The sequence below is a fragment of the Monopterus albus genome, unplaced genomic scaffold, assembly GCF_001952655.1.
Source record: "Monopterus albus unplaced genomic scaffold, M_albus_1.0 scaffold245.1, whole genome shotgun sequence".
Taxonomy (NCBI): Eukaryota; Metazoa; Chordata; class Actinopteri; order Synbranchiformes; family Synbranchidae; genus Monopterus; species Monopterus albus.
The window spans coordinates 215,099-226,542 of NW_018128125.1; the positions used below are offsets into that span (position 1 = coordinate 215,099).

Below are 11,444 nucleotides of genomic sequence, written 5' to 3' on the forward strand. Positions count from 1 at the left end.
TATATATGAGAAGTAAAAGATCTACTTCATATGCAATAATTGATGCAACTGAAGAATTATCAAATGCATTGGCTAATAAAACATTTACCATTGGTATATTCATTGATCTGAAAAAAGTTTTTTTTTTTGATTCTATTAACCACGCAATATTATTACAGAAGTTTGAAAGGTATGAGATATGAGGCATGTCTGGAAGCTGGGTAAAGAGCTGTTTAAGTGACAGAATGCAGTATGTGCAGATGGGTGAGTCTTCATCTAATTGTCGTGTCATTTCTTGTGTTCTTCAGGGACCAGCGTTGGGCCCCAAACTATCCAACTTGTATGTAAATGATATATTTAATGTTTCATAATTAAGTGTGTTGCAATCACATAATTCCATACAATCACTTATTTTACAAAAAAGGGTTATGTGTATCATACATAAGGCTGATTATTTTGAACACACAGACCTACTTTTTCTTAAATCAAAGCTATTAAAAATAGAGCATCTTGTCAAAGTTAACACAGTATTTTTTATTTAAAGCATTTCACCATTTATTACTTGCTAATTTACAAAAGTTTTTTATGCTGCGAGAGCAGATGTACAGTTTGAGGGGCCTATGGAAACTTTTTTAATACCAATGGTCAGAACTACTAGGAGGAGTGTCTCAGTATGTGGGGTTAAATTATGGAATGGTCTGGGGTTTGAACACAATGTCAAAACATTTACCAATTAAAGCACTTTATAAACAATGTTTTGTTACAGTATAAGAAGGATGGGGTTTTATCATTTGATGATGTATCTATAGACTATTATCTTGTAGGTCTTTTGATTACTACTGTTAGGATTATTGTTAACTGTGGTTATATTTGGTGTATATCTGATATATCGTGTTTTTTTATTTTTTCTTTTCACATTTATACGTATATACATAATTTGATAGTTTAACATTAAGAATTAAGGAAGCAGCTATTATATTCCTTTGTTTTAATTGTAACAGACCAGGGTGGGTTTAAATAAGTTTGACTTCTTCCCACTCTGTTTCGAGCAAATCGCTGATTTATGTTGTTAATGTAAGGCGACTATTCCTTGTATGGGTTGAATGTTTCTTATTGCCTTTAGCTCGAAAAAAAAATTCTGGTCGAAGTGAATATAAGACCGCGGGGGGGGTTCCAGTGTCTTATTGGTGTGTGAATGTGCAAGTAGTGTGAAAGCCCTTTTGAGTGCTGCAATGCGTAGAAAAGCGCTATATAAGTACAGTGGAACCTCGGTTTTCATGATTAGTCCGTTCGAAAAAGTCAGAAAACCGAAGCAATATTTTCCATAAGAAATAATGTAAATCCAGTTAATTCGTTCCAGATGTGAAATCACCCTAACAGGCACCCAAAAATATTAACAAAAAATACATTTTATAGAGAATATATTTTTACATACAGAAAACAATGAGAAATAAGTATACATGAGACTAATGAAATGGATAAATGAGCATTTAACATCACTTACCTTTATTGAAGACTCTTGTTGGCGTAGGGAAGACGGCGAGGAGGGGAGAGGGAGGAGGAGAGGTTATTGTTTGGAAGGGGAATCCCCTTCCATAAGGACTTCATATATCAAGGCCCTATCCGGGATTACTTCCCTTCACTCATTTTCTTCCGGGAATTGAGTGGCCGACTCATGCAGACGAGTTTGGTACGGACTGACACTGAACCGACCAACTGTATGAAAACCAAGCGGATATACGAAAACTGGGACAAAATTTCGACGAAAAGTCATCGAAAACCGAACTGTATGAAAAGTAGGGCATATGAAAACCAAGGTTCCACTGTATAAGATGATTTACCATATATCATTGGTGTGCATCATTAATATGTACATTGCTCTTATTGATATGTTTTACAGCAAATATGTTATTATGAACCTGACAAATTTTCAGTGTAACCTGTTGACACTAGCAAAAACATGAGTGCACTTTGCTTTACCAGTGTGTACACGCATTATTTGGAACTTTGACCTGAGAAACTGTAGTAAAAATGTCTGTTTCTTAGGTGGAGGATTCAAGAGTCCAGAAGGTGGAGGTTTCCGGGGCCGAGGGGGTGGCAGAGGCACCCCGAGAGGGAGAGGAGGCAGAGGAGGAAGGGGCGGCAGAGGCGGCTTTGGAGGAGGGAAGAAGGTTTTGATTGAACCACACAGACATGAAGGTTATTATTAATTCAATTCAGTTCAGTTTATTTGTATAGCTGCAATTCACAACAACACTTGTTTCAGGACACTTTATATAATCAAGTCGAGATGTTATACTATTATAAGAAAAACCCAACAAATCCCCCTTAAGCAAGCACTTGGCGACAGCGGGGAGGAAAAACTAACAGAAGAAGCCTCTGACAGACCCTGGCTCTTGGTGGGCGGCCTTCTGCCTCGACCGGTTGGGGTGAGAGAGAAAAGAAAAGCATCAGGAAACGGTATCAATCAAACACTGGGCAGGTTGATGTGGCTGGTGACTCCTCATCAGAAACATAGAGCTCCAGGGCAACCTGCAGAAAGGTACAGGGAGAGAGAGAGACGGAGGACACCCAAATAAAGAAAATCTATCCAACAATGCATGTCAATAATTTTATTAAATTCTGTTCATTTCAGAGGCACCACTGCATGGATATAAACAAATGACATGCCGTTGACTAGAAACCACTGGCAAGGTTAAATACTGTATATTCAGAAGCAGCAGGACAGCCTGGGCCCCTGGTTCACTTTCAGTTATTAAGATGGCTGTCAGTCTTATCCCTGTTCTGCCATAATGGCTGAGGAGCTGAGCTGGTAGTGGGTAGCTCTCTGTGCTGGGCGGGGAGACCTGAGGCAGCTGGCTTTGGAGCTTTGATGGGTCCTGGATGGCAGGGGGCAGAATGTTATCCAGCACCCCCAGGAACTCGACTCGTGTATCTTTCTGGGTTCAGATCAGGATCAGTGTGTTTTGTAATTCAGAGGTTAGTGAACGAACAGATAATGTAAAAAATTATTTCATTAGTGCATTTTATGACTGATGTTCATACACTCACACATTATTTGGGATTGAAAAAATTTTTTTTTCTTCAGTATAGGTAACAAATGTGCATGGTCTAGTCTGTTGATAGTTAATTCCTTAGACTAAAGACAGTGACCAAATTACAGCCTACAGTGTAACACACTGTATCCATGGCTGCATTATTTATTTTTAAATATCTCATAAATTATTAGTTACTGTTTGAGATGAGATTCCCTCCTTTTTTTTCTGGGTGAGTGCGAGGCACCATAATGGTAGCCTGTTACCAGAATAGGTAAAAACTATATTGTACATGGATGAAATTTGATTCAGTAGAGGCAGTATTGTGTCAGCAAGGGCATCCGACATAAAACGCTTGCCAATTGTCAACATGCGAGTCGTCAGTGTGAGGATTTGCTGTGGCAACCCCTAAATGAGAAAAAGCCGAAAGTGACTTTCTTTAGAGGCAGTAAACACAATACATGGACCTGCTGATAACTCAGCTGTATTCAGAGCTTAATATATTTGGGGCTGAAGAAAAATAATGTTAACTGTGATAATCAACAGGGCTGCAGCTACATACCATATACAAGCCCCTTACATCCTGCCTTTTTGAGAAAGGGTTGGTGCGCCTTTATTCAGTATAGAAACAACTATAGTCAGTGCTACCTACAGTGCTACGCCTCAGGTAGCAGCACTGCTAATGTTGGCTACAATACAGGAATCCACACAGTGACTCTCAAAGGGATATACTGTAAAGATGTAGCGACTATCAGAGCTGAATCAGACATCCTGTCTCCAGCAGAGAAAAGTAAAATCAAACAATAGCTTGTCATGGCTGTTAGCTCTGGTTCTGTCAATGCTAGACTAAGCCTCACACATTACATATTCACAAAGGCATGTCTGCTACCTGTTGATCCTTTTTTCACCGTGGTTGCATATTATTATTATTTTTTTTTTTTTTAAATGCTCCGAGTGAGGCTACAAGCAGAATGTGCAGGTCATGTTTCTCTTTGGTACTTGGCAAACGTGGCGTTTGGTGTAATATTTCTCCTGACATGTTTGGCAATATTCCCTACCTCCCAGATGTTTTTTTTTCTTAATGAAGATTAAAGAAAAAGCTATGATCCTACAAAGATGCAGTTTTTTTTAAATATTTGACCTGTACATGGATGACACCTTTTCTGGCTGTGTGGTGCAGATGCTTTATTCATGAAGTGTTACAATTACTAGTCCCAAATATTTTGATATTAATTCATTGGTATTAATTCAATCCATTTTAAATCTTTAGTATTTGATTATTGGAGACAGCAGAAAATTTCAATTCAGCCATAGTCTGAAGAGGAAAGTGAACACAGCTTGGTCTTCTTCTGGTTAAAATGACAACAGACGTGGTCATATCTGCTGTCTCTAAATAACATCAACTCTGTGACTTAAATTGATGACGACAGAAGGAAACTTGCTGTTGACAGGTGTGGGACCTCACGGTAGCAGGTGGAGAAATGGACAACACTGCTGTCTGCTAAGCAAAAAGAGGCAACATTCTGTAAAACCACTTAATAATTAGTGACCCGAGTGCTTCTCTGTATTTCTAAAAACTCCAATGCCAATCAATACATGTGGAGCTCTAAAGCCAAAAAACTGTCATTTGGGGCGCCCTAGTTTCAAGCAGCCATCTGTAGAACTATGAGTCAGAGTATCTAGTGTGTATGTGTGTGTTTCAGGAGTGTTCATCTGCAGGGGGAAGGAGGATGCCCTGGTGACTAAGAACATGGTAGTAGGAGACTCTGTGTATGGAGAGAAGAGGATCGGTGTAGAGGTGAGCTTTTAATTCACAGTAGGACAGTGGTCACAGTTAGGGGTATGTCTAACACCTTTTTCAGATCCAGCACTTCTGTTTACATACTGAATGCTAATACTAGTGAAAAATGAAATGTGAAAATTTAGCTAGGACTAGCTTGAGAATCCAGATTCAAGCACCCCTACTGCACCCAGCCGTCCCTCTCTCTGCTCACTCCTCTGCTCTGGGTTCCACCCAACCCAACAGTATCACAGTTTGGAGAGATATTCAGAAAGTTAACAATTAGCCTTTCATTGGTGGACAATAAAATAATGTAACTCGCTGAGCTGAATGCCCTGCTTCATGTCTACTGTATAGCAACCTCCACTACAGGACAGACGGACATGACGCATCTATAGCCAGCAGAGTTTGTGAACATTGGAAGTGAAAGAACAAGTGTGCCCTGAAAAGGTCATATCGCAAAACACTTTGACACTATCATATGTAGGACACGTGCCAGTGACACCTACAATCTTGTTAGCAAAGCTCAGTGTAGCAATCGTTCCGGTAGCGGTTTCTGTCGATCATTGTGGTTTCTGGTAAAAATGACACCCAGCGGAGCGGGGTCATACCAGCTCTCGCTAAGCAAATGCTAACTTTGTGACCTGAATTGATGACGGGACAAAATGAAACTTGCTGTTGTCAGGTTTGTGGTCTTGCTGCAGCAGGTGGAGAAACGGACAACACACTGTCTGCTATTAGCTGAAGAGCGTTTGAGGTAAAGAGGCATCACTCTGTAACTCAACTGAATAATTGGTGAAGTGAGGAAGACTCCTTTGGAAAAATGACCAAGTTAGTGGGGACAACAACACGGTCAGCTGGTGGGCATCAAAATGATGTAATTCACAAATGCCTGGATATAACTGGCTGATTATTATAACTGAAAGTAGCAACACATTGACTTCCTTAGTCCAGCCAGCTGCTGTTAGTCACACTGGGAGTGTGAAATATTCTTTGGGGTATGTTATATAGTTAAAAGCACAAAGGGTAATGGTTTGAACCTTTATCGTACTAATTCAAATAGTATATTCATAACATACCAGTCAAGAAGAAAGAATGCCAAATCATCATCTGTTTGCAAATCCCTCTTCCCATCTGCTGTGCCAATATAACTGTGACATAATTCCAATTTTATTGCTTTCTTTTCTTCCTTCTCTTCAAAACTCTAACTCTTTAACGGCCTTTCAGTGCTGGCTGTCTCATCTAACACTGAAATCAGTAGCTTGCTAATCTTCAACCATATCAGTAGAGCTGAAGTGTGTTCATGCATTGATTGACAGCTGTGAGATTCCACCCCTGATGGTGGTGACAGTGGTCCGGTGGGTAGAGCAGTCGTCTCCCAACCAGAAGGTTGAAGGTTCGAATCTCTGTACCTGCAGTCCACGCGTCGAAGTATCTGTGGATGCAGTTTTGGATGGATAGTTACCATTTCTACCTTGTTATACATTTAATCACCCATGAGGGCAAAATGAAACTATGGTCAAGGAGTTGTCTGAAAATTAATCAAGAATCAAAAATTGAAATCTTTCTCAGTCTTAATCTCAAAAGCAAAAGCATTGTTGTACCTCTCCAATTTCTGGTCATTTATTTGCTTTAATTATCCTTCAGACGTGTGTAGAACTGAGCTGCAGTGCACCAGTTGCAAAATGAGTGGATTTGAGAACCACAGTAGTGGGAATGCATGGAAAATCTCAAGGCTCCAAATCCATCTGCAGAGATCTGGCTGCTCCTGTGTCCACTGTGTGCAGCCACAGTCCTTCTGAGAGAATGCCCTGTGGACAGATGAGACTAAAATAGAGCTTTTTGGTCGAGCACATCATTCCACTGTTTTCAGAAAACAAAATGAGGCCTTCAAAGAAAAGAACACGTCCTTACAGTCAAACACCGTGGAGGTTCACTGAGATACTTGATGTCTTGACTGTGTGTATGGCATTATGAAATCTGAAGATTACCAACGAATGCTGGGATACAATGTAGAGCCCAGTGTCAGAAAGCTGGGTTTTGTTGTTCCAATGCAAACAAGAGAAATAAACATGAGAATGCCAAAGAATTTGTGATTGCAACAATTTTCTGGGAGAAGTGGTGCGTTATGTGACAGATGCAGGGCTGCTAGTATTTTATTCCATGACTGTAGGTGCTGCACCTCGGCCTTTCTGTGGCAGTGACAACCTTGTCACTGATAATTTTCTTACTTTGTTAGGAAGGAGAGACCAAGATTGAATACAGAGCCTGGAATCCATTTCGGTCCAAGCTGGCAGCAGCCATCTTAGGAGGAGTTGACCAGATCCATATAAAGCCAGGAGCAAAAGTCTTATACCTGGGAGCAGCTTCTGGCACCACAGTGTCCCATGTTTCTGATATTGTTGGACCGGTGAGTACTAAACACTCAGTGGATTTCAAAGACTTGATACACTCAATACACTGAACTGTGACGTCAGAATTCACAATATGGCCTAGGGCTGTTATTTTTTTATTTGAATATCAACATTCATTTGAACTGTAACCTGTTCAAATAAAAAAAAAAGTGTGCGGCAATAAGCATAACGGGTCGCTTGATGTAATTTGCCTTGTGGTCCAACAGAGGACATTCTTAATATCACCGTGACCAGTTACATGTCTTGCTGACTTATCAGTAAAGTAAACCTAGTAATATTGTTTGCAAGGACAAAATATGGCATGGTAGCGAGCGGTCATTAATGATACCGGAGCGTCTCTAACGGTGTTTTGAGTTTGGAGATGCCTTAGTCATGTAGGTTGCGTTCAAATTAATTTGAATGTATTGCGTACCACTGTCACTTAGACTTTTGGGAGAAGTGACAGCCCTAATATTGCCCTTTTTCAAACACCTTTTTCCCCCCAAATACTCCCAACTTTATAATACTTTAATTAAATAGGGGGCAGCTGTGGCTCAGGAGGTAGCTTGGGTTGTATCCTAACAGGAAGAGTAGTGGTTCGATTCCCAACTTGTCCAGTCCACATTTCGAAGTGTCCTTGAGAAAAACACTGAACTCCCAGTTGCTCCTGGTGATGACACTGGTGTGTGAATTTGTGTGTTTGTGAGTGTGAATGGGTGAAATGGCCAAGTAGTGTGAAAGCGCTTTGAGTGTGCTGCAATGCATAAAAAAAGCACTATACAAGTATAAGATCATTTACCAAGACAAATACCATTTGACAGTATCAACAACATTTTTTAATTAAGCTCAATGTTCTAACAGCACGGTACTGATATCCTCTGTCCATTTATATGCATATATATTTGAGATTTTCATTGCATACAGGTTGCTAAAGAAAATAATTGTCCACTGTCCAAGCATGGGTCGATAAGTCAATATATTTAAATCTTCCTGAAAATGGCATATATGGCATGGACAAGTACAATGTTTCATAAACCTGTAAGCAAAGGCAGTAAAAGCTGAGTAAATAGCAAAGAGTTCATAGAGTTCAAATTCAGCTTAATTGCTGGTTCCCACAATCCCAAACATTTTGCTTTTAAGTGAATACAAACTGTAAAATACAGTTGAACCTATGTCTAACAAGCTGAGCCTGGCGTAACTTTAGTGATTGTGTTATTTTCTTGAGATTTAGTAAATAACAGCCTCGTCATTTTGTTTCAAGTGACTTGTTAACTAAGCCTCTTGTCTCACATTACAGGAAGGGTTGGTCTATGCTGTGGAGTTTTCCCATCGATCAGGTCGTGACCTTCTCAATGTGGCAAAGAAACGCACTAATATCATTCCAATCATTGAAGATGCTCGTCACCCTCACAAATACCGCATGCTGGTTGGTAGGTAGTCCTGAGGTTAGCAGAAGATGCTTAGTAGGTGACGGAACTGAAACATGAATAAAGCTTTACTATATTTTAGCCAGGATGAATATCAGTTCATATCAGAGCCATGTAGCCTTTTGAAAGCCCTTTTTATGGAGTACAGTCTGTCACGTGTACCATGTTCACATGCATGTTACAGTTGTTTGGTGGTGGTGTACATGCTGACAGTGTGAGTCTTATTTATTTTTCCTTCACTCAAATTAAGTTCACCCTATCATTGCTCTGTTACTGTTTCATTTGGGACCATATTGACAAGCCAGTGGTTCTATTTTTAAGACTAGACAGCACTCAGAGTGCAACCTCCACCAAGGGGCAAGTCTGTTTCCCCATCATGCCATAAAACCAGTATTCCCATGATATAGTGGGTAAAATGAGTATTTGACATGTCACCATTTTTCTCAGTAAATATTTTTCTAAAGGTGCTGTTGACATGAAATTTTAATCAGATGTCAGTAACAACTCAATCCATACATACAAAGACAAAACAAATGCGTTCAGAAATTAAGTTGTGTAATAAAATGGAATGACACTGGGGGACCACTCAAAGTTGTGTATTGAGATTTTGCGTTTGAGTCGCATGATCAGGTCATGCCATTTGGTGCGCACACACACACACACACACACACAACACTACCTCTTCTGCAGAGGTAATAACATGTAGCTGCTGTGTTCAGACTGTTATGGTTTCCCTCTCCAGGCATGGTGGATGTGATTTTCGCTGATGTTGCCCAGCCTGACCAGACAAGGATTGTTGCTTTGAATGCACACAACTTCCTGAAGAATGGAGGGCACTTCGTTATCTCCATCAAGGTACAGAGAATCACAGATAGCAGCCTTACAACTTTTAAGCCAAGTCCTAATTTCAATTATCATGGTGGTACTAGTTATGCAACAGTTAAGTCCAGAGGTCATTATAAGATCAAATTTTAATTCTAACAGGCGAGACAACATAGACTGGAGTAGTCTGGACTGAGGTGGGCTTGTGTATACTGGCCATTCTGTAATCGTTTAAGCAACAATTGACTTGGCCTAAACACTTGCTTGGTATCGTTACCCTGTAACGAGAAGCTTTTCTTGTTTTAATAGGATGCTTGTCTGAATTTTATGAGCTAGGTTCACATGAAAAAATGTTCTCTCTCATTATTAAGACATAGGCCATTTTCTTGTAAAACATGAGCCCTGCACAACCTGGAGTGTTTAGAGCATATACACTCTCCCATACCAACTTTCCACAGAGTTACCAGCATTGCTCTTAGGTGTGCTCCCATCCTGCAGAATCACTGCTCTGCTACTTAAATCCGCAAACGGTAAATAGTCCACAAAATAACACATGAATGCAGCTCATGAGCAAATACCGTGCATGTCCCAATGCTGTTTCGGGCATTACTGACACCAGGTGAAGTCAGCATGTGGCTGCTGTTACTCACACCTAGCTGTATAAGTCACAAGTCCTGAAAATTTGGACTCTAGTACTACAACACTGGCTGGCACTAAAGAGGTTAAAGAACTTTGATTTTTTTCCATCTTTGAGCAACTAGCCAGATGCTCACAAAACCGAAATAACATTGTTCACACATTACAAGACCAATAATAGTCAAAAGCAAGGCAGTCCAATCGCTCCCTGTGTTTTAGGTCTGTGCAAAAAAGATTTCTTCGTTCTTGGAATTTTCTTGTTCTAAACAATGTTTCGAAGGCAAAATGCAACAAAAGCAATGCAGGCAAACTCGACAGGAACTGAAAAGCTCAAAGCATTAGTGTTAGTGATATCAAATAGGGGCTCGTATATTAATGTGGAGCTTAAGATCAATTTTTATTGCCTTTATTTTTTGACAAATGATTTATTCATGCAACAAATACAACACATTTTTGTTTTGAGTTCAGTATGACCTACTGAATGATTTTAAACTTCAGTCTGCATAATTTGTAACTATTTTATCTTAAATATTACAAAACTGTCTATCAGTAGTTTTTACTTGTAATAATAGCCAAATTGTGATGTAATTGTTGAGGGTTTAATAAAGCCCTTAATTTTGCTGACTGTTTACGAAAAAAATGGCACTTGTATTCAGTACACACTGTTCCAAATAATTCTGCATTTTCAGCTGTATGGACTTTGATGGTGTTTTGTTTTGTTTTGTTTTAATTCAGGCTAACTGTATAGATTCTACAGCAGCTCCTGAGGCGGTGTTTGCCTCAGAAGTAAAGAAGATGAGTGCTGAGCAAATGAAGCCACAAGAACAGCTCACACTGGAGCCCTATGAGAGAGACCATGCTGTGGTGGTGGGCATCTACAGGTACCCTGACTCGATTCACAAAATGAGTGACTTAATGAACACACATATCTACAAATTTATTGTAAATTATGATTAGTTATGGCAAAATAAATTGCACAGTTTTCACAGTCCTTTACCATGATGCTGAAATTATCACTAGTGTAGCTGCTGTTGATTGAAAATGAAATTTAACCTTCCTTGTATGTGAAACTCGTATAAAAAAAAACAAAAACAAAAAAAAAAACATAGAATTTCTTGGCTTATTATATAACAGCAGTGTGTATATACCACAATACTGTACCTAAGGCAGCTCTTACTCTGGTAACAAAACAAATAAACTAACTCCATGGTGGCATTGAAACTCACATTTTTACATTTTGGTGAGCGACTTATGAAATTTAACAGGTATAAAAATTTTCCCTGGTATTTCTTGTATCATTGCACATTTATTGTAGTCCATTTAATGTTTAGTGCGTGCGTGTGTGTGTGTGTGTGTGTGTGTGTGTGTGTGT

At 39.5% G+C, this 11,444-nt stretch overlaps 1 protein-coding gene across 2 annotated transcripts in view; it reads left to right on the forward strand.

Moving 5' to 3' along the window:
- fbl (fibrillarin) overlaps positions 1 to 11,444 on the forward strand; it is a 27,117-nt gene that overhangs the window by 9,302 nt on the left and 6,371 nt on the right. For both annotated transcript variants that reach the window (XM_020620673.1, XM_020620675.1), the window contains exons 3-8: positions 2,026 to 2,178; positions 4,718 to 4,812; positions 7,034 to 7,204; positions 8,485 to 8,617; positions 9,357 to 9,469; positions 10,808 to 10,953. In XM_020620673.1, the coding sequence (XP_020476329.1) occupies positions 2,026 to 2,178; positions 4,718 to 4,812; positions 7,034 to 7,204; positions 8,485 to 8,617; positions 9,357 to 9,469; positions 10,808 to 10,953 (811 nt within the window). The remainder of the gene's footprint in view (positions 1 to 2,025; positions 2,179 to 4,717; positions 4,813 to 7,033; positions 7,205 to 8,484; positions 8,618 to 9,356; positions 9,470 to 10,807; positions 10,954 to 11,444) is intronic.